Genomic DNA, 21,975 nt, shown 5'->3' on the forward strand with positions numbered 1-21,975 from the left:
GGAATATAAGAGAAATCCAGTTTTTCCCACACACTGACCGGCATTTGGTATTATCACTGCCATTCTGGTAGGTGTGCAGTGTGCAGTGGTATCTCCTTGTGGTTTTGCCTTTCCCTAATGGCTGATGATGGTGAACATCTTTTCGTGCACATATTTGCCATCTGTGACATCAGTGAGTTGTCTATTCCTGTCCTTTGCCCATTTTCAAATCGGATTGAACTAGAAGATTTTAAGCTGACATATGATCTGTTTCGCAAACATCACTCTAGTTGCTTTGAGAATTAACTAAAGGAGCCAAAAGGGGCCACAGGGGAACAGTTAGGAGGTGTTGTAGAAGTTCAGGAGAGAGATGGTGTTGCTGCTGGAGAAAAAGAAAAAGGGACACTTTCTGGAATATTCAGTCCTTTGGCGGTAGAGCTTACAGGACTTAAAGGCTGCTGGAATGTACTTCACAGAGGGAGAAACGGGTTTGGGAGAAGAGGAATCCAGATTCTGGATTTAAGTTTGAGCTGCACGTCACCGTCCAAGGGAAGATGTCAGGTCGCCTGTTGGAAAGTTCACAGATAGAAACCTTGATTTAGGGCAGTGGCCCAGGGAAGAGAGGAGGGATTTGCGAAGCCCAGGGAGGGGGAGGGGGGATTAGCAGCAAACCCTGACTGGTTGAATATGAAGGTGGGGGTGGGGACGCAGAAGTTTCTGACTTCTCCACCGGACTACGCGGGACTCCTGCGCCCTGAAAAGTGACGCCGACCCAGCCCTGCCCCGAGGGACGTTTCCACCAGGGCGGAGGTGCAGGCAGGCCCGGCCACCATTCGCTGTAATATGAGCCAGGCCCCGGCGGGAGGGGGCCAGGGGACCACGGAGGAGCTAGCTGCGGGCCTCGGAAGAGACCGCGAGAGCTTTGCCCCCTTTAGGCTGAGGCCGACAGGCGTCCCGGAGGAGGTGTAACTTGAGCAGACCTTCCAAGGTCACGCGGAAACGCCAGAAAGCCTTTGATGAAAGAACTTCAGGGTTTGAAGGACAAGCGTCCTTCTCGAACAGCGCTGCCCAGGAAAGAAGGCGGGGAGGGGCGGGGCGAGGGCCCGCGGCCGGGCTCGGACTCGGACTCGGAAATCTTCGGCCCGGGCTCGGCAATCAGTCCCCAACTTCGGCCGGGGCCTCGAGCCCGGGGCCGGTCCGGAAACAGCCGAGCGGATCCGGAAACAGCCGAGGGGACCCGGAAGGGGTGAGCGCCGTCACCAGGGAGTGCTGGAACCCGCCGTTTGCGCGGAGGCGATGGCGGCAGCTGCGCCGGCGGCCGCGGGCGAGGATGGCCGGCGACGGCGGCCGGGGGCCGGTACGTGAAGGCGCGTCCATGCACGCGAGGGGCAGCAGAAGCCGGAGGCGGGGCCGAGCTCGGAGCCGGCGGATGGGGGGGTGGTGAGGGGGAGAAAGGGGCGGGGCCGTGCCGTCTGGAGAGAGGGGGCGGGGCCTGCGGCCACCGGAGGAGGGGGCGTGGTCCGGCGGTCGAGGGGTAGGGCCAGTGGCAGGTGAGAGGTGGTCCAGTGAGGGAAGGGGCGGGACCATTGGAAGGGAGGGTCTAATCTGGGAAAAGATGGGGGGGGAAGGCGGGGCTCCAGGCCGCACGTGGCATAGCGAGGTGAGAAGGAGGCGGGGCTAGGTGAGCGGGGCGGGGCCAGGTGAAGGTATGAGGATCGTGGCTGCAGTACTAGGTTGCAGGACTTGTAGATTTGATGGTCCCGGGTACAGGGGGCCCGGGAGTGATGGGAAAAGAGGTTGATCCCCGTCCCCCACAGCCCTGGACCCCCAGCCCCAGGAAGGGGCGAAGGGTGAGGCCGAGTCCGAGGAGCTCGGCCAGCTGCGGGCCGAGCTGGCAGGCGCCCTGGCAGAAATGGAGACCATGAAGGCCGTGGCGGAGGTGAGCGAGAGCACGAAGGCCGAGGCCGTGGCTGCAGTGCAGCGGCAGTGCCAAGAGGAGGTGGCTTCATTGCAGGCCATCCTGAAAGGTGAGGCAGAGACTCTTCCCAGACTCCCCGGCGGCCCCATAAGAGGGAAGTGCATGACAAGCAAGGGGTCAGGGGGCACAGATAGGCTGTGGGTTAGGTTAGCCGCGCTCCTAGCTCAGGGCAGGCTTCAGGGTCCAGAGGAAGGGGTGCCCTTTTCTGATTTGCATAGAGGTGCTTCCCGTGCTGGAAGCAGCTCTGTGAGTTCCAGCTAAGTTTAGCTCCGAGCTTCTACCTGTTCCCTTGCCCGGTGTCATTTCTTGTCCCTCACTGATGACTGATCAACCCTGAAAGATGAGCAACTTTTCAGTTCCTGGAGCCAGCCTCATGTAAGCCTCAATCTCCGTGAGTCTAACCCTCTGGTTTCCTTCCTTACTGCCCCATACATGTTCAGATCTCCCCTTCCATCCTCGGTCCTTGAGATGTACCGGCTCCCCGCCCCCCAGATCCCCCAGCCTCTGCTCTTATTTCCCCCTTCTCCAGTCAGAGGCCAGAGTCTCTGAAGTAGCTTCCAGCCCCGTCCCAACCCTCTGCTTCCGTGGCCCCAGCTGGAGTGACAACTCCCCTGGCCCATGCCCCAGCCTTCTCGCAAGTCTGGCCCTGTAGCCTGGTCTTGACATTGGCTTCCAGAGTGAACGTCCTAAAATTCCCATCTCACTGTGTCATTTCCTTTTCTAACAACCACTGCTGGCTCCAGACTTCTCTGGGGCCGAATTTCCCACATTTCAGGCATCCACATATCACCTGTGCACCATGGTTGTCTCCTTGTACAATTTACTCTGTTATCTACTTAGTACTTGTTATTTAAATAGACCCAGTTTGGGGGGAGGGGGGGCTCCCGGGTGGCTCAGTCAGTTAAGTGTCCGAGTCCTGATTTCGGCTCAGGTCATGATCTCAGGATCGTAAGATCGAGTCCCACATTGGGCATCACACTGGGTATGGAGCCTGCTTAAGATTCTCTCTCCCGCTCTCCCCATCTCCCCTTAAAAATAAATCAAAAAGATCCATTTTTAAAAAACTCATATACATTTATTTTAAAAGGAACTTCAGGGCGCTTGGCTGCCTCAGTTGGTAGAACATGCAACTCTTGATCTCAGGGTTGTGAGTTTGAGCCCCACATTGGGTGTAGAGACTACTTAAATAAATAAACTTCAAAAAATAATAATAAAGAAAAGAAACTTCCTATCATGTAAGAGAAACTTAAGTGTGTCCTAAATAACAGTAGGTTTCCCCCATCATCCAAAAGTCGAGTGTTCCTATGAAAATTTTCTAAACCAAAATAGCATGTAAAATGAAGGCACAATTACCATTAATTTATATGGAAAAATTTTTATTTAAAAAAAATTTTTTAAGATTTTATATATTTGAGAGGGAGAGAGAACATGGGGGGGGTCAGAGGGAGAAGCAGACTCCCTGCTGAGCGGGGAGCCCGATGCAGGACTCGATCCCAGGACCCTGGGACCATGACCTGAGCCGAAGGCAGATGCTTAACTGACTCGGCCACCCAGGCGCCCCTCAATGTTTATTTTTATTTATTTATTTGAGAGAGAGAGCGGGGGGTGGGGGGAGGGCAGAAGGAGAATCTCAAGCAGACTCTGCGCCGAGCGCAGAGCCCCACACAGTGCTTGACCTCACGACCCTGAGAGCATGACCTGAGCTGAAACCAAAAGCCGGATGCTCAACCAACTGTACCACCCAGGCACCCCAGTAGTTAACATTTATTGAGCACTTACTTTGTGCCAGGCTCTGAGTTAAATTCTTTATGAGTATTTATTTAAGTTTTATTCATTTAAGTAATCTCTGTACCCAACATAGGACTCAAACTCACAACCCCGAGATCAAGAGTTGCATGTTTTTCTGACAGAGCCAGCCAGGCACCCCAATTTATGAGTATTTAATCTTCATAACAATCTCCGTGAGGTAGGAATTAGGATCTGTTTCCATTTTGCAGGGGAAGCTCTGAGGCCCAGAGAGGTTAGATAACTTGCCCGAGGTCATACAGCTAGAAAGCAGAAGATTGAACCCAGGCAGTCTGGAAAGAGAACCTTTAGTTCTAATGTTAGTACATGTTAAAATAAATAACTATGCAAATAAAAACTGGTGGGGCGCCTGGAAGTCTCAGTCGGTAGAGCATGTGACTCTTGATCTTGGGGTTGTGAGTTTGGGCCCCACGTTGTGTGTAGAGACTACTTAAAACCTTAAAAAAAAAAATCTTTAAGGGGCGCCTGGGTCGCTCAGTCAGTTAAACATCTGACTCTTGACCAGCTAGGTCATGATCTCAGGATTGTGAGATTGAACCCTGTGTCAAGCGCCTTGTCAGGCTCTGTGCTGGGCGTAGAGCCTGCTTACGATTCTCTCTCCCTCTCCACCACCCCTGACTTGCACATGCACACTCTCTCTCTCAAAAACAAAAAAAAATCTTTAAGAAAAAAGTGGCCCTGTTCCACCTAGCATCCCCTCCACCTCCCACTGACCTGTAGGATAAATTCCAAACTCCTCGGTGTGGCAGTCTCGGCCTCAGGAGGCATCCACTGCCACCGTGTGCCCCCTTTTCAGCATCTGTCCTCGGGCGCCTTCACTCTAGCCCTTACAGCACATGCCCACCCTGCCCCGGACACACCGTCCGCTTTGCCACCTCTGAGTCTTTCCTCGTGCTGGTCCCGTGACTCCGTCTGTCCTTTGTCACCTCCCGGCGTCCTCTCACCACCAGGCGGGCAGAGCAAAGAGCTCCTTCCTCTGGGACCCACAAGCCCGGGAATGGTCCTCTCGGGGCTGTTCTCCTGCCGCTTTGTAACTGTTTCCACAGCTGCCTTCCCCATCAGAATGTGGGCTTCTGGTGTCAGCGTTTGTGTTTGAGTCATTTCTCTATTTCCAGAGTCCAACTCGGACTCTGGTCCAGAGTAAAAATTTACTGTACTGTTGGAGGCTGCTTGTTCCTGGTACGTATCAGTGGGAATAGAGATCATATCTTCAGCGTTTATTACGTACCGGCTGGAGGGCTGAACACCTTGCAGATGTCGTCTCGTTTGCCAGCAACCCAGTGGGGTCGTCGTTAGTGTCCCCACTTTGCAGCCCAGGGCCATCTCCCCACAGAGCCCGCTGTCTCCGTCGCTCTGGTCAGCTGCCTCACTGAGAGCGGCGACAGTAGCGAGCCCCCCTCCACGCACAGGTAGGGCCAGCGCCTGACCCTCCCTCTCCTCGGCCCTTCCTGTCTCTGCAGACTCCATCAGCAGCTACGAAGCCCAGATCACTTCCCTGAAGCAGGAACGGCTGCAGCAGCAACGGGACTTTGAGGAGAAGGAGCGGGAGCTGGGACGCCTGAAGCAGCTGCTGTCCCGGGCTCACCCCCTGGACTCCTTGGAGAAGCAGATGGAAAAGGTTGGGGTTTGGAAAGATGTTGAGGCAGCCAGGGTGGCCGTGGGGCAGAGGGAGTATTGGCGTCCCATTCCCAGATCACTGGGAGCAGGGCGCCCGGTGATAATGCTAGGTGTAGCTCATACTAGCTCTGTACTCGGCCAGGTCCTGGCTCTGCCACTTACTGGCAGGATGGCTGGATTTGTTTGCCTCCAAAACGAAGGAGATGATGCAGGGGGGAGGGAGCTAACCCTTGAGGACAGCACTCATGGACTAGGCACGGAGAACACTGCTTGACGGATTCTGGCTCTCCAGTCTTTCCCCATCAGACCCATTTCACAGATGAGTGAGGTGAGGTTCCGAGAAGTTCAGGAAATCTCCCCAGGTTATTGCACAGAAAAAAGCGGAGTAGGGATCGAAACATCTAGGTAGCCTGGTTCTGAAATTCTTGTTCCTAATGTCTATAGCTTATCGCCCCCTTTATTATTGGTGTCCTTGACAGTGGTAGGGAGCTGATTTGCCGAACTCCATCTTTCAAAGCAAGTTCACATCATTACCTCATTGATCCTCACAGCAGCCCTGTGAGGTAGGGTAGGTGCTTCCCGCATTTCACGCAGGAGGAAACTGAGGCACAGGAAGACGGCCTGGGTAGAAAGACAAAGATCAAAATAGGAGCCCAAGAAAGGAGGCTTGCAACCCACGGCTTCCCAGCAGAGGCTGATGCTTGCATTCCCAGCGATCCTAGGGAGCAGTCGCACGGGAGGGCGGGGTGGGAGGGGGTGAGGGAGAGGGCCCTGCCGAGCAGGAGCCCAGTGCAGCGAGCAGAAGGACAGCAAGCCTAGAGTCAGGCAGTTCAATCCTGGCCCACCTCCTGCGTTCGGCCATCGGCCACCCAGGGCATGGGCATCCGCAGCGTGTGTCTTTCAGGGTTTCAGATGGGACCAGAGGTGTTTCGTTTCTTTTGTTTGGGCCATGCAGACTCATCCTGCGTGTTGCAACTGTTTCACATAGGGATTTGGAGGGTTAAACTGAGCTTGCTTGAGACAGGTTCAAGAGGTAGAAATGGCATGGATTGGAAGGGGATGGATGACTGGCAGATTGCGGCCTTGGACACCTGGGTGGGTGACCTAACACCCATAGGAGGGGAAACGGTCTTGTGAGTGGTTCGTATTTGGCCGTACTTGGGATAGAGGAGTCTGTGTGACACCCAGGTGGAGATGGCCAGAGGCCATTGACTGTGTGGGTTCAGCAGGATCCCAGACCTGAAAACAGACCAAAAAGAAATGGCCAGCAATGTTGGGGGGATGGGGGTAAAGGACATATTAGTTAGGATGAGATTTAAAAACGCAAATCAACGGTAGCTTAAATAAGATAGAAGTTTATTTTTCTTAAAGTCCACACAGATAAGACATTCCAGGACTGACGTCAGCTCAGCAAGTCATTAGGGACCCGGATTCCTCTTATGGCACTGTTTTGCCATAGGCAGCTTATTGCCACATGGTCCAGGATGACTGCCAGAGTCCCAGCCATCATATCCACAGTCTAACCATCAAAGAGGAAGAGGAGTAAAGAAAAGCACACCCTCTCCCTTAAGGAGTTGTCCTGGAAGTTTGCATTAACATCTCATTAGCTGGGACTTAGTCGTGTGGCCGTGCTTAGTTACAGGGAAGCTGAGAAATGTAGATGGTGTTGTAGAATTTAGGGCATGTGAGCATCTGTGATAAAAGAAGTAAAACTGGATGTTGGGGAGGGAAAGGGTGAGGAGCAAGTGGGCACCAGGCAGATTGTCGTGACTTCGGCCCCTTTGCATGCTGGGGGGCCTGGGCATGTCGTGTAAGTACTCAGAGCCTCTGTGTTCTTATCTTTAAAATGGGGATGGACAGCACTTCTTTTTTTTAAATTTTTTTATTGTTATGTTAATCACCATATATTACATCATTAGTTTTTGGTTGGACAGCACTTCTTGGGAGGTTTGGAAGGGCTGGCGTACTTAGAGGGGAGGCTCAGAACAGACCTGAGGGGTCCAGCTCTTGGGAGGGGGGCTGCTGCTGCCTAACCCCCTTCCTCCAGGCCCATGAGGACTCGGAGAAGCTTCGGGAGATCGTGCTGCCCATGGAGCAGGAGATTGAGGAGCTGAAGGCGAAACTGCTCAGAGCGGAGGAGCTGATTCAAGAGATCCAGGTGAGGGGGCGGCCGGGGGGTGCTGCGCGAAGAGGGGGCGCTGCAGGACCCTGGCCCCCCAGCCTCTTCCCTGCCCCTTCCCCTAGAGACGGCCCCGGCACCCCCCTTCCTTGCATGGCTCCACGGAGTTGCTGCCCCTGTCCCGGGACCCGTGGCCCCCGCTGGAGCCCCCGGAGGAGCCGAGCGGAGACGGGGGCGCAGCGGCCGAAGCCTTCGCCCACAACTGTGACGACAGTGCCTCCATCTCCTCCTTCTCCCTCGGCGGCGGGGCCGGCAGCACTGCCCTGCCCCGCAGCCGCCAGGGCCTGAGCCCCGAGCAGGAAGAGACGGCCTCTCTGGTGTCCACGGGCACCCTGGTCCCCGAGGGCATCTACCTGCCCCCTCCTGGCTACCAGCTTGTCCCGGACACCCAGTGGGAGCAGCTGCAAGTGGAGGTGAGCAGAGTGGGTGAAGCAGCCTGCCTGGGGTGTGCGCACCGCCCCGCCCCCAGTGCTCACTGAGCACCTGCTGTGCGCACGCCCAGAGCTAGAGCCGGGGCTCAGGCAACAGAAGCAGGGCAGCCGGCCGGTTGGGAGCCACCCCCCCGCCCCCCTCCCCCACCACGGAGGTGCAGGAGGCAGGCCTCCACTTGGAGGCCGAGACTGAGGCCAGCGTCTGTGGCAGGGGCAGCAGCTGCAGAAGGACCTGGAGAGCGTCAGCCGGGAGCGGGACGAGCTGCAGGAGGGTCTGAGACGGAGCAACGAGGACTGTGCTAAGCAGGTGGGGCCCCGCTGTGTCGCCACCAACCCTGGCAGGGCCCCTGGCTGGCTGCCTGCCTCCTGGCCCCGACCTCACCGTCACCTCCTTCCACCCACAGATGCAAGTGCTCCTGGCCCAGGTCCAGAACTCAGAGCAGCTGCTGCGGACCCTGCAGGGGACCGTGAGCCAGGCCCAGGAGCGGGTTCAGCTGCAGATGGTGAGGGCTGGGGGCCGGGGCACGAGGGACAGGAGTGTGCCGGGAACTGGCTGAGAGGGGCGTGCGGATAGGTCAAGGCACCTGTCCTGCCCATCCCGCCCCGCCCCCCGCCACTCCAGCTGCGCCCTGGAGTCAGCGCCGGGTGCATAGAAGGTTTCCAGGGCCCCGGGCGCTGCAGTCGGAGCAGGGGTTCTGTGTTCCCACCATGCCTCAGCTCGGAGCCCCTGCCTTGCCTCCTTGAAATCCAGATGGTGGGACCTAGCTTGCAGAGTCGTGAGTGAGGCTTAAAAGCGAGGCTTGCAAAATCAGATGCTCCCCCCAAGCCTGGACAGGAAGTATAAATGATTCAGTCGGGCCAGGTGTAGACGGGAAAGAGCAGTGTGGCAGACTGGGAGGCCCCTGGGGCTCTCTGATGGGAGCCACGGGGGAATGTGAGCTCGATGCTGCCGCAGTTTCTGATTTGTCCAGAGAAGCCAGAAACCCGGGTACTTCTGTATGTTGCCCCGTTTTTATTTTATTTTTTTTCAAGTAGGAAATGATTTTTTTTCTTTAAACTTTTTACTGTTATGTTAATCACCGTACATGACATCATTAGTTTGTGATGCAGTGTTCCATGATTCATTGTTTGTGCATAACACCCAGTGCTCCACGCAGAACGTGCCCTCTTTAATACCCATCACCAGGCTAACCCATCCCCCCACCCCCTCCCCTCTAGAACCCTCAGTTTGTTTTTCAGAGTCCATCGTCTCTCATGGTTCGTCTCCCCCTCCGACTTAACTCCCTTTCATTCTTCCCCTCCTGCTATCTTCTTCTTTTTCTTTTTTCTTAGCATATGTTGCATTATTTGTTTCAGAAGTACCGATCTGTGATTCAACAGTCTTGCACAATTCACAGCGGTCACCGTAGCACATACCCTCCCCAATGTCCATCACCCAGCCACCCCATCCCTCCCACCCCCCACCACTCCAGCAACCCTCAGTTTGTTTCCTGAGATTAAGAATTCCTCATAACAGTGAGGTCATATGATACATGTCTTTCTCCGATTGACTTATTTCACTCAGCACAACACCCTCCAGTTCCATCCACGTCGTTGCAAATGGCAAGATCTCATTCCTTTTGATGGCTGCATAATATTCCATTGTGTATATATACCACCTCTTCTTTATCCATTCATCTGTCCATGGACATCTCGGCTCTTTCCACGGTTTGGCTATTGTGGACATTGCTGCTATAAACATCGGGGTGCACGTACCCCTTCGGATCCCTACCTTTGTATCTTTGGGGTAAATACCCAGTAGTGCAATTGCTGGATCGTATGGTAGCTCTATTTTCAACTGTTTGAGGAACCTCCATACTGTTTTCCAGAGTGTTGCCCTGTTTCTAAAGTTGGTAACTAATTGCAGCTGTTAAACCCATATGGACCCAATAAAACATTCGAGGTGGCCTGCCCCTTGTGACCTCCGAGCCATTGAGGAGAGTGTATAAAGAGCTTGGGGGTCAGGGGTGCCTGGCTGGCTCCTTGGTGGAGCATGCGACTCTTGATCTCGGTGTCATGAGTTCGAGCCCCATGTTGGGCATGGAGCCTACTTAAAAAAAAAAAAAAGAGCTTGGGGATCAAAGGCACTTAATAAAGGGTGCTTCTTTCTTTCTTAGCAGAGGAGGGTGTGGGCTTTCTGGCCGTCAGTGGTGTCAGAAGGAGGGTTCAGGCTTTGGCCTCACAGGCCACTGGCGACACCCTCTCCCGCCTCATCCCCTCCTACTAACCGTCCGTCCCCAGGCGGAGCTGGCCACGTCACATAAGGGCCTGAGCCACAAGGTGAAGCGGCTGACTGAGGAAAACCAGGGGCTCCGGGCTGAGCAGCCGCCGTCTTCAGCCCCCCAGGGTCTGGAGCAGGAGGGGGGCCACGAGGAGTCGCTGCCCAGCTCGGTGCCGGTAAGGGGAGTGTGGGTGGTGAGAACCTGGGGCCGCCCCACTGGCCCTTGCCCTGCACACACGGCAAAGGCATTGGGCCTGCGACCAGGGCCCTTGGGGGCAGACCTGGGCTGCTGTGTATTTGCTGCATCACCTTGGCCCACCCCCTTGACTCCTCGTCTGAGAAATGGGAGCACGCCCCCTTCCCAACCATGGCGTGAAGAGAAAATGAGTTAGCAGAACGCGTAACATGAAGGGAGGCGTAACAGGGCTGGTTGGTTATTTTTAAGTGAGACCCACAAAATTGATCCTTGTCTTGGTTTATAAGAAGCTTGCCCTTGGTCACCCTGCCCTTGGTCGCCCTGCCCTTGGGCGTCTGGCCCTTGGTCACCCTGCCCTTGGTCGTCCTGCCCTTGGTCGCCCTGCCCTTGGTCGTCTGGTCCTTGGTCGCCCTGCCCTTGGTCGCCCTGCCCTTGGTCGTCCAGCCCTTGGTCACCCTGCCCTTGGTCATCCTGCCCTTGGTCATCCTGCCCTTGGTCGTCCTGCCCTTGGTCGTCTGGCCCTTGGTCGCCCTGCCCTTGGTTGCCCTGCCCTTGGTCGTCTGGCCCTTGGTCGCCCTGCCCTTGGTCGCCCTGCCCTTGGGCGTTCTGCCCTTGGTCGTCTGGTCCTTGGTCGCTCTGCCCTTGGTCGCTCTGCCCTTGGTCGTCTTGCCCTTGGTCACCCTGCCCTTGGTCGTCTGGCCCTTGGTCGTCCGGCCCTTGGTCGCCCGGCCCTTGGTCACCCTGCCCTTGGTCGCCCTGCCCTTGGTCACCCTGCCCTTGGTTGTGCCCTTGGTCATCTGGTCCTTGGTCGCTCTGCCCTTGGTCATCTGGTCCTTGGTCGCTCTGCCCTTGGTCGTCTTGCCCTTGGTCACCCTGCCCTTGATCACCCTGCCCTTGGGCGTCCTGCCCTTGGTTGTGCCCTTGGTCATCTGGTCCTTGGTCGCTCTGCCCTTGGTCGTCTTGCCCTTGGTCACCCTGCCCTTGGTCACCCTGCCCTTGATCGCCCTGCCCTTGGGCGTCCTGCCCTTGGTTGTGCCCTTGGTCATCTGGTCATTGGTCGCTCTGCCCTTGGTCGTCTTGCCCTTGGTCACCCTGCCCTTGGTCGCCCTGCCCTTGGGCGTCCTGCCCTTGGTTGTGCCCTTGGTCATCTGGTCCTTGGTTGCTCTGCCCTTGGTCGTCTTGCCCTTGGTCACCCTGCCCTTGGTCGTGTGGCCCTTGGTCACCCTGCCCTTGGTCGTCCGGCCCTTCGTCGTGCCCTTGCTCTGTTTTGGTTTCTATTATACAGACACGCTTGCCTCAACAGCGGGGTGCTAACTTCGTGGTTTGAGCATTACAAGGGTGTCCTGATCTGGGGATGGGGGGGATGGGGGGGATGGGGGGACCCTCCCTCGGCTCCGTGCGCGGGGGGTCCTCCGGGCCCTGGTGGTGTGGCTGCTATAAACCTTCACCTCCTTGTGCTGGGCACTTAGGTTGTTCCCCTTTTAAGTTTCCTCCCTTGGCCCGCACCCCCGGGATGGTGGCCCCTGTGGCCCCCCCCCGCCCCCCGGCAGTGACCGGCCTCCCCTCCAGGAGCTGCAGCGGCTGGTACGCCTCACGAGGCAGGAGGCGCGCGCCCAGCAGCAGGCCCGGGAGCACGAAGCCGAGCGCCTCCGGATTGAGATCGTGACGCTCCGCGAGGCGCTGGAGGAGGAGACGGCGGCCAGGGCCAGCCTGGAGGGGCAGCTGAGGGTGCAGCGGGAGGAGACAGGTGAGGCACGGGGAGCGGGGCCACCCCGGCCTCGCTCCCGGGGAGGCCAGGAGCGGGCAGCGAGGAGCCGGTGTGTAAGAAGGAGGAGCCTTGACCTCTCTTTTTTCCTTTCCGCACAGAGGTGTTAGAGGGTGAGTAGGGGCCCGGAGCCCGGCCGGGCGGGGCGGGAAGGAGGGGGGGCGTGGGCCTGACCGCTGGCCCCTGCCTGACTTCCCAGCCTCCCTGTGCAGCCTGAGGACGGAGATGGAGCGGGTCGAGCAGGAACAGAGCAAGGTGAGGGTGGCCTCCTCCAAGGCCGGACTCTGCGACGGCGGGCGGGGCGGCAGCACGGAGACCCTCCCCGGCCCCTCCTGCCCTTTCTGTCCCCATGAGGCCCGGTGGCAGGAAGCCGTGAGGCAGCCACCGGGCCCGGCCCCACGGAAGATGTCAGAGTCAGGGGTGGTGTGGAAGGGGCTCCCCGCCCCCGCCCCGTCCAGACCTCACGTGTCCCCTTGCGGCGCGAGGCCCCAGCCCTGCGTCCTGTCCCCCCCCGCCCAGGCCCAGCTCACAGACCTGCTCTCAGAACAGAGGGCGAAGGTGCTGCGGCTGCAGGTGGAGCTGGAGACCAGTGAACAGGTGCAGAGGGATTTTGTACGACTGTCCCAGGCCCTGCAGGTACGGGATGGTCCCTTCCCCTCATGTGGCCGGGATCCAGGCAGCTCGTCCTAGGTCCTCCAAGGACGGCCTTCCAATTAGGGGCGTCCCTGTCCTCCTCCCGAGGCCGGCATCCTCCTTCCCTCCGGGCTGTTGCTCGGAGGCAGCAGAAGACCTCGCGCGCCCGGCTCTGTGGGCCGTGTGAAGCCCTCGGCCCCGAGCCTGGCCTGCGGCGCATGTGTCAGCCGCGCCTGCCCCTGCCCACGCTTGTCAGGCCGCTCTCTTAGGACCCGTTTCTTCCCTTGAATCCCAGTTTCACCGTGGGCTGGGGAAGGCGGGCCCCTGGGTGGCGGCGGGGGGCGGGGGGGGTGGGCAGGTGGAGCGGGGGCTGCATTTCCCCACCAAGGGCCCTCTTCCTCCCTCACTGGACCCCACAGGTGCGCCTGGAACGGATCCGCCAGGCGGAAAGTCTGGAACAAGTGCGCAGTATCATGGATGAGGCGCCCCTCAGGGACATCAGGGACATCAAGGACACCTGAGGGGCTAGAAACCCCCCACCCTGGGGGAGACTGCCTTTCCCTGCTCCTGAACCTAGAGGCCTGGGCTTTTTGCCGGGGCGGGGGCGGGGGGGGGCGGCGTGTCTCAGGATAGAGTCTTCATCCCCTCCAAGCCTGGGGTTGGGGTGCTGGGGCCACCACTGCCCTCTCTCCAGCACCTCCCCCCAGGGGTGGCTGGCCTCCTGCTCCCAACGACGACACCTGGGCAGGAGTCCCAGCCCCCTCCAGGAACCAAAGGTGTAGGCTTAGCCCTGCGGCTTTCTGGCTGCCATGCTGCCTCCTGGGTCTCGGCCCTCCTGCCCCCCTGCCCCCAGCCAGACCGGCAGCTGGGCCCCGGGTGGTGGCTGTGAGCCTCTGGCCCACGGCAGCTGGGCCCTCCACACGCGCACCCCGGGACAGGCAGCTGCTTTCTGGACTGCATGACACTAAGATGCTTGTCCCCAGGGGCCCGACCCAGGCCCCGAGACGTGCACAGAGGCAAGACCAGACTTTTCTGTCATTTATTTTCAATAAATAAGCAGCTCAGCTCAATCCGTCGCCTTGTCCCTGCAAGCCCCACAGGGTTGGGGAGGAGGGGCCTTTCAAGAGCAGAAGGGAAGGTGGGCTGTCGAGGAGGGTGGAAAAGTGAAAGGGACCCTCGTGTTTATAAACAGAAAACTGTCGGGGAGAGGAGGGGACGTGGGCGTCTGTGCCACAGCTCTGGCCGAAGATGCGTCACTATCAGGGTGGGGAAGGAGGGGCAGAGGGACTGGTTACTTCCTTCTTTCATCTTCTGGATCTGGAAGGAGAGAGGGAAGGGTAAGGCAGGGGGCCGGAGGGGAGAGCAAGAGTCCGTCCCAGGCTCTGCGGCCCCTGTCCCCGGCGCACGCACCTGGAGGGTGCCCCCGGGACTCACCTGTGTCCCAGCCCCCACTCGTCCCCCAGCGCGGCAGCCCTGGCAGCGGACAGCTCAGCCCCCAGCCCCCAGCCCCGCAGCGGAGCTGGCCCAGCCGGCCCCACGGCCCAGGCCGCAGATCACCCCGCCGGGAAGCCTGGCCGTGGCAGCAGGGGCTCCAGGGGGAGCAGCGAGCGCAAGTGACCTCGTGTGTGTGGGGGGGCTCTCGAGGGGGTGAGGGGGGCGCGCGGGGGGGCACAGCAGCTGGGGGCGAGGGCGAGAAGGGGGTGATACCTGTGACACGGTTCAAAGAGGTGGAGGAGGGGGACGGGTTTATCCTAAGGCCAGAGAGGACAGAGAGACAGAGTTACGGTGGGGGGGGAGCGGAGGGCGCAGAGGGCCAAGGAGGGCTGAGGAGGCTGTGGGCGCCCGCATGGGTGCAGGGGCGTGGGGGCCCGGGGAAGGGACGCTGGTCGTCTCAGGGCCAGAGCACCCTGTGGAAAAGGAAGCGGGGGGGGGGGGGGGGGTGGCGGGCGCCTTCGCAGCGCAGAGGGAGGGCCTGGGGCGAACAGGGCTCAGAGGAGGGCCACGGCTTACCCTCCAGGTAGTTCCGAGCAATGAACTTGAGGAGCTCATCGAGCAAAATGACTGGAAATGAGATCTTGAGGACCATGAGCCAGTGGGTGAGGTCCAGGGCCTGGAGCTTGAAGATCATCTGGGAGGGTAGGCGGAGGTGGTGAGGACCAGTGTCCCTCTTGGGAGCGGCCGGGCAGGGGCCAGGGTTCCGGCACCGCCCCAGCCTGACTCCCTCCTCCCTCTGTGCGCGCCCCAGCCCACAGAGGCTCCCCGGCTGCCGCCCCGAGTGGGCTCACCGGCAGAGGGTCGATGTAGAGGATGAGAAAGTGGAGGGACATGGAGAGGCAGATGGAGCCCAGCAGCCAGATGTTCACCCAGGGGGGCATCCGCAGGAGGGACTGGTTCTCAGAGAGGCTGCGAAGGGGAGGCCGGGCGGAGCCCAGGGTGGGGGACAGCAGAAGAGAACAGTGGTGAGCGGAGAGAGGAAGGGGGAGGACACAGCGGCCTCTGGAGGCGGGTGGGGCGGGCGGGCAGGCCCCACCTGTTCAGAGCGTTGCACATCTCAATGGTGACCAGCACGGACAAGGCCATGGTCATGGGCTCGGGGGCCTCAAAGACCTCGCAGTCCAGGCCCTCAAAGTCAGGGTTTTCCTCGTTGCACTGCATGAAGTGAGTCTGCAGGGGGAGGAGTGAGGAGCTGGGATCCCACAGAAGCCTCTGCGCCCCCCTCCTGCTCCCCGCCCTCCCCCCTCCTGCATCCCCCCTACCAGCTGGCTGTAGGTGACATGAGGCCCGTCATCTGCGTACAGGAACCACCAGGCTGCCGCTCCCACAGTGGCCGCACCCACGTAGCCTGCGGTGGAGAGATGGGAGTTGGGGGTCACGGCTGGGGGCACGGGAGGTGTCAAGGGCTCGCAGCCGCCAATGGCTCGTTGAGGAAGAGGACCCATCGGGGTGGCTGCCCCAAGGGAGCAGGTGTGCCAGAGAGGGGTTTGTCCCAAGGGTGGGGAAGGAGTGCGGGGTCCCCCCTCTGTCCTGCTCACCCCCAATCGCCATGTAGCGGAAGAAGAGCCAGCCACTGATGAGGGGCTCCTTGGGGCTCCGGGGGGGCCGGTCCATGATGTCCAGGTCTGGTGGGTTAAAGCCCAGGGCCGTGGCTGGGAGCCCGTCGGTCACCAAGTTCACCCACAGCAGCTGCACGGGGATCAGGGCCTCGGGCAGCCCTAAGGCGGCGGTCAGGAAGATGCTGCCAGAAGGAGGCAGTCCCGTGTCCGTCCTGCCTCCAGACATGTGGCCAACCCCCCACCTCGCCGCCAGCCCACCCCACCGCCCTGCGTTCCTGCCAGGCGCCCGCCCGCCCAGGCTGCTCACCAGACCACCTCGCCCACGTTGGAGGAGATGAGGTAGCGGATGAACTGCTTCATGTTGTTGTAGATGGCGCGGCCCTCCTCCACCGCGGCCACGATGGTGGAGAAGTTGTCGTCGGCCAGGACCATCTCGGAGGCCGTCTTGGCCACGGCGGTGCCGGATCCCATGGCGATGCCGATCTCAGCCTTCTTCAGGGCGGGCGCGTCGTTGACCCCGTCACCTGTCTGATGGCAGAACGAGCAGGTGGGATGCAAACCCTCCTTGGGGGCTGATCCTCCCCTGTGCATCTCAGTCCCCCCGGGCCCCACCCCCATGCCCCCCCCCATCCAGCCCTGCGCAGCGCCACCATCCGCTCACCATGGCCGTGATCTCATCGTAGGACTGCAGATACTCCACGATCTTTGACTTATGGGACGGTTCCACGCGGGCAAAGCAGCAGGCGCGACGGCAGGCCGCCCGCTGCTCGGTCAGGGGCAGGTCATCGAATTCCCGGCCGGTGTAGGCTCGGTCGGCAACCTCCTCGTTCTCCCCGAAGATGCCAATTCGTCGGCAGATGGCAATGGCTGTGCCCTTGTTGTCCCCAGTGATCATGATGACTCGGATTCCGGCGTCCCGGCACAGCTGAATAGAGCCCATGACCTCCTTGCGGGGTGGGTCCAGCATGCCCACCACACCGATGAATGTCAGGTCCGTCTGGGGAAACGGCCGAGAGCAACAGGGTCAGGGAAGGACTCAGAAGATGAGCCAGGGAGGAAGCTCAGGGGTCGGGGGGGATGGTGGGAGATGGGGCCTGGTGTGCAAATCTCAGTGGGGCCTCATAAGCCCAGGGGCAGGAGACGTTCCTTGTTCACACGCACGCCTGCAGGCCTGGCGCTGCCTGGCCCAGCGGAGGTGGCTGCCCATAGATATTTCAAGGAAAGAACTAGAACGGGGAGTTAGGGTAGTGGTTTCTGCCTTCAGCGGGCCAATCCAGGCTACCTGCCGGGCCACCGGGTCCCAACGAGAAAACGAAGGGGTGGACGCTAGTGCTCTGTGGAGAGCTGGTTCACTGCAAGGTAAGGCCCAGGCACCAGAGCGCAGGCAGGTCTAGCCCCGCTCTTGCATCGGGAGTATCTCACTGTGGAACCACGCACAGAACCGAGAACGCCCAGGGACCGCGTGGGTCTCTGCTTTGGCGGCAAGCGCCTCACCTCATCCCGGACAGGCCCATGGCCACCGGCACAGTAACCCTGGACCAACTATATGGTTCCTATAGTCCTTCCAGATTCTAGGTTCTTTCCTGTGATTCGAGGGGACGTGACGCAGCAGGACCCGACACGGGTGGAGCCAGGGAGAGGCGGATGACTTGGGGGCGAGGGGAGGCTTCCATCTGCTCACCTCGTACTCCATGAACCTGGCAGAATCGTCCAGGATCATCTCCTCTCGCTTCGGGGGGGTGTCCCGGGTGGCCAGGGCCAGGCAGCGCAGCGTGTCCCGGCCCGTGCCCCACTCCTTGATCACCGACATGATCTTGTCCTTCACCGGCCCCGTCATGGGTACCCGGGTGGTGCCAACTCGCACATAGTTACAGCGGTCAATGACCCCTTCGGGGGCGCCCTAGGAGACCAAGAGAGCTTTCAGAGACCACTGTCTTTCTTCCAGGGCACAGTGATGGGGAGCAGGGATAGGAGAGGGCTCTGGGATTAGGAAGAAGAGAGGGACTGAGGCCCATTCTGATTTCTGACCTTGACAAACATCTTGTTGCCCACAGCAGCCCGGGATTTGGCTGGGGAGCAGTAGACAGACATGGACTTCCTGTCCCGGGAGAACTCCAGGGTGAATTCCTTCTTCATTAGCTGTCGGATCACCTGGGAAAGAGGAGACGGAGAGGGAGGGGCCAGATGTGAGATTGGTGGGATGAGAATGACGATGCTGTGCTAGAAGGGCAGATCCCCAGACCCCTTAAAACATAGTCAAAAAGGATCTGGAGGTCAGAGCAGACCACAAGCCAAGTTTCAGACTGGAGCTCAGTCTGGTACCTATACTGCAAATGGAGAGAACTTCAAGACTGTTGCTGCCGCTTTCTTACAGTGTCTAGTTTAAAGCACGACTGAAAGGGCGCCTGGGTGGCTCAGATGGTTAGGTGTCTGCCTTCGGCTCAGGTCATGATCCCGGGGTCCTGGGATCGAGTCCCGCATCGGGCTCCCTCCTCAGCAGGGAGCTTGCTTCTCCCTCTCCCTCTCTCTCTCTGTCTCTCATGAATGAATAAATAAAATCTTAAAAAACAAACAAACAAACCACGACTGCAACAGGATGGCACAGTATGGTACCGTCTAGAACTTTCAGTGATGGTGGGAATGTTCCCTAATCGGAACCATCCAATACGATGCCACTGAGCACGGTTATTCAGCATGGAAAATGTGGCTGGTGCAGCCAAAGAAGTGAATTTTTACTTTTATCTCATCTTAATTAATTTAAATTGAAATAGCTACACGTGGGCTCCTAGAGACGTGTTATGGGACAATGCAGACCTACTGCCTGGCATGCAGTAATAAACACGCCACAAAAATGAACGCGATCCTTTTTCACCAAAGGCATCACAGAGATTTCAAAAGAAAACAACAGTTAGAGTAACAATAAGTAAAAAATCAGGTGATGTTTATATTAGCATTTGTAAATTCCTTCCACGCGCTCTCTACTGATAGATATTTCAGTTGTTTCATGATTCCTGTCCTATTAGGTCAAGCAGCAATGGGCGTCTTACGTATATATATATAAAAAAAAAGAAAACAATGAGGAATGTGAAGAACATAATATACATTATGGAAATATTCATAGCAAGATCTTAGGAACAGAGTGGGGTTTGTTCACGTGGACAAGGGAAGCACCGCGATGGGTGTCCAGTCTCTGTGCCCGGCGCCACCCCTTCCAACTAGGGACACAACAGGAGGAAGGGTCATCGAGGGGGGCTGCAGCGAGGCAGTGGTGAGGGCGCATCGGTCCAGGGGCCACAGGGCCTTCCCAACGTTGGCCGGGCCAAGAACAGCTGTGGAGAGGCTGGCTGCCCATGCCGGCTGTGGTCCCCGCACCGGGCACAAGGCCCTGCCCGGCCGGACTGGTGGCCTCTGCCCCCTGAGGGTCCCTGGGTCCTGGCCTGTGCGACCCGGGGCCAACAAGGAACCCCGCGGGAGGGAGCGCCCAGACTCACCGAGTTGCAGGCATTGGCCCTCTCCACCTTCGAGAGGTTTCTCACGTCGGTGTTGAATACATTCATCTTCTCCACCAGGGTGGTGAGCGCGGTCTCGGTGGCCTCGCCCACCTTTTCGTAAACACCTTTGGTCTGAGAGCACGGAGGAGCAAGAGACGGTAAATGCCCTGCACTCCTGGCCCCTTGCTCCCACCTTCCCCCTAGAACGGGAAGGGCGCCAGCCACTCCCTCCGCCTTCCACCCAGGAGAGGCCTTGGTACAGGGCGTCCCCTTCCCACGTGGCCTGGTGCAGAGGCCTGGCCTCAGCCAGCTGGAAGGGGACGGAGGGGCTGCGTCAGGGAGCGGAGAGGTTACCTCATTGAAGTCCAAGGAAGAGTCATTGCAGAGGGCACAGATGGTGGCCAGCTCCACCAGCCCATCGTACTGCCCTGAGCGGACTGGCTTATCGTTCTTCAAGCTGGCAGCGGGGCGGGGAGGAAGGAAGGCAAAGAGACAGGTAGAGGGGAAGGAGAATAGGGACCGAGGCGCAGAGAGAACATGGGGAAAGTGGCGAGGGACCGTTGGGGGCGTGGTCACCCATGTGGAGGCCACTCGGGCGGAGAGAGAACAAGGTCGGGAAGGAAGAGGAGAGAGAAAGGAAGATAAAACTAGAGGGAGGCCCCCGGGGAGAGAAGTGGGGAGGGCTGTCTGCGGGGGCCACGGGGAGCTGAGGGGAGGACTTCCGGGGACTTACACCTCTCCCTCTGGAGCGTAAGTGGAACCAGTGATGGAGAATTCGTTCAGGACACAGATGTTTCCGTCCACCTTGTCGATGATAAACATCTGCAGGGAGAGGGGCATGGGCACAGGTGTCTAGTTGTCACCATCCCCGAAGGCGGTCGGCACCGAGGGGAGGCTGCTGCCCCATCCCTCTCCCGGCCACCCCTGCAGACTAAGTGAGCCTCCCCGCCACTCCCTTGCCATCATCCTCCATGTCTGGTGCTCGTGGCCTCCAAACAAAAGGCCCTAGTTTCTGCAGGCCACACTGGAGGCTCCTTTGGACGAGTCAACAAAAGGAGGCGTGCGCAACAAGGGACACGAGAGCCTGTGGCCCCGCTGTCGCTCCAGCCGCTCACGGCCAGATCTTGCCGTTTTGCAGGAAGAGCCTGCAAAATTCAGGGTTTTCTTCTGTGAAATCTCTTGACTTTCAAATGGGGGCAATCAATTCACTTTTAGGAAACGGCAGGAGCCTGTGGTCTGGCTTTGAAGCCTGGGCTTTTGAAGGTCCCGGAGAAGAGCCGCCGCCCTGAACTTCGGCCCGCGGCGGGAGGGATGGGGCTTCAGACGGGCTCCAAGAGACAAAGGTTCTGCGGTCAAGTAAGTGTGCAAAACGCTGGGTGAAATGAAGTGGAATGTCCCCCTCTCTTGACGATGGGCCTTCTCTGAGGCTTTCAAGTGCGAGTGAGCACAGGGGTCTCCCCAAGGAGTGCACGGTACAGCCCTTCTCGCCCTGGTTTGACCGCACAGCCCTCGAGTCTCAGAACGACAATGTATGCTTCATGGACATGCTCTCTCACAGAACCCTGTTTAGGGCAGGGGCTCTTTGCCCGGGGTCCCTGAATGATCCCCCCGCCCACACACACACACCTCTTGACCCCCTGCCAGAGGTGTGGGAACTTTTTGGATGGCAGGGAAAAAAAATGACACCTATTTTCTCTCTGACATTGAGCATTTCCTCCCAATCACGAATGCGAGCCTCGGACCACATGGATATCAGCAGCACCTGTGACTGCCAGTGACAGGCCCAAAGCTCCTTTCCTAACACATCGCACTGTTGCAGAGCCCTCAAAAAAGCTCACTGCTTGAGCACTGCTGGACCTGCTATGGAATGCATTCATCCCAAAGTGGAGGTGCGACCGCAGCACAAACGTGTTTTTAAGATATTTTGATAACTGTATTTCAATCGCTGGTTTCCTCTGTAACCCAGTGCATTTTTTAAATGAGAGTCCTGTGTATTTTATTTTATACATTTGGACTATCATCCCGAGAGGAGGTCCAGACTGCCGAAGAGTCTGGGGTGCAGAAGAGGTTAAGAGCCCTGGTTTAGGAAATGCTGTTCCAGATCAGTGGGGCCGGGCTACCCAGGCCCTGCCACAGAAGACCAGTCTGGGGGGCTGGGGGACAGAGGAGTCCCCCCCATTCATCCTTTTCACAGCTGGTAGGGTGGCAATCTACGCCTGCCCTCCGCGCATTTCCTTCCCCGGCCAGAAGGAGAAGCTGCTAGGGATGAAGGGCTGACCCCATCTTTGGAGGGCTCATGTCACCCCAAAGGCCGTCTTGGGAGTGGGAGTCGCCCACCCTTCCCTGACCTTGCACACAGACATCTGGTTGGTGGTGAGGGTGCCCGTCTTGTCAGAACAGATGACAGAGGTGCAGCCCAGAGTCTCTACGGAGGGCAAGCTCCTCACGATGGCATTTTTCTTTGCCATCCGCCGGGTGCCCAGGGCCAGGCAGGTGGTGATGACTGCAGGAAGGCCTGTGGGGAGGAAGGGGAGGGCGTGAGGGACAGCCCCCTAGGAGGTCGGGTCCCGATCCCTGGAGCCGGTAA

The 21,975-nt window shown here is 58.8% G+C and overlaps 2 protein-coding genes across 5 annotated transcripts in view; one reads left to right on the forward strand and one right to left on the reverse strand.

Moving 5' to 3' along the window:
• Window positions 1–13,905, forward strand: RABEP2 (rabaptin, RAB GTPase binding effector protein 2). The gene is made up of 13 exons (XM_027612933.1): window positions 1–1,336; window positions 1,797–2,006; window positions 5,224–5,381; window positions 7,428–7,538; window positions 7,625–7,972; window positions 8,202–8,297; window positions 8,395–8,493; window positions 10,271–10,426; window positions 12,016–12,193; window positions 12,313–12,324; window positions 12,411–12,466; window positions 12,731–12,847; window positions 13,264–13,905. The coding sequence occupies exons 1-13, from the start codon at window positions 1,276–1,278 to the stop codon at window positions 13,363–13,365; spliced, it is 1,704 nt and encodes a 567-aa protein (XP_027468734.1). The 5' UTR covers window positions 1–1,275; the 3' UTR covers window positions 13,366–13,905.
• Window positions 13,868–21,975, reverse strand: part of ATP2A1 (ATPase sarcoplasmic/endoplasmic reticulum Ca2+ transporting 1) — a 17,142-nt gene continuing 9,034 nt past the window's right edge. For 2 of the 4 annotated variants that reach the window (XM_027612919.1, XM_027612918.1), the window contains 14 exons: window positions 21,737–21,903; window positions 20,122–20,210; window positions 19,743–19,845; window positions 19,389–19,520; window positions 17,926–18,048; window positions 17,579–17,797; window positions 16,559–16,894; window positions 16,205–16,425; window positions 15,877–16,079; window positions 15,601–15,686; window positions 15,375–15,508; window positions 15,130–15,247; window positions 14,855–14,972; window positions 13,868–14,161 (listed from right to left, as the gene is read on the reverse strand). In XM_027612919.1, coding sequence (XP_027468720.1) covers window positions 14,136–14,161; window positions 14,855–14,972; window positions 15,130–15,247; window positions 15,375–15,508; window positions 15,601–15,686; window positions 15,877–16,079; window positions 16,205–16,425; window positions 16,559–16,894; window positions 17,579–17,797; window positions 17,926–18,048; window positions 19,389–19,520; window positions 19,743–19,845; window positions 20,122–20,210; window positions 21,737–21,903 — 2,075 coding nt within the window. In that variant the 3' untranslated portion in view covers window positions 13,868–14,135. Of the gene's footprint in view, window positions 14,162–14,551; window positions 14,596–14,854; window positions 14,973–15,129; window positions 15,248–15,374; window positions 15,509–15,600; window positions 15,687–15,876; window positions 16,080–16,204; window positions 16,426–16,558; window positions 16,895–17,578; window positions 17,798–17,925; window positions 18,049–19,388; window positions 19,521–19,742; window positions 19,846–20,121; window positions 20,211–21,736; window positions 21,904–21,975 lie in introns of those variants that run through there. The other 2 variants (XM_027612920.1, XR_003523252.1) reach the window with 2 other exon arrangements.

Source organism: Zalophus californianus, chromosome 10 (assembly GCF_009762305.2).
Source record: "Zalophus californianus isolate mZalCal1 chromosome 10, mZalCal1.pri.v2, whole genome shotgun sequence".
Classification (NCBI taxonomy): Eukaryota; Metazoa; Chordata; class Mammalia; order Carnivora; family Otariidae; genus Zalophus; species Zalophus californianus.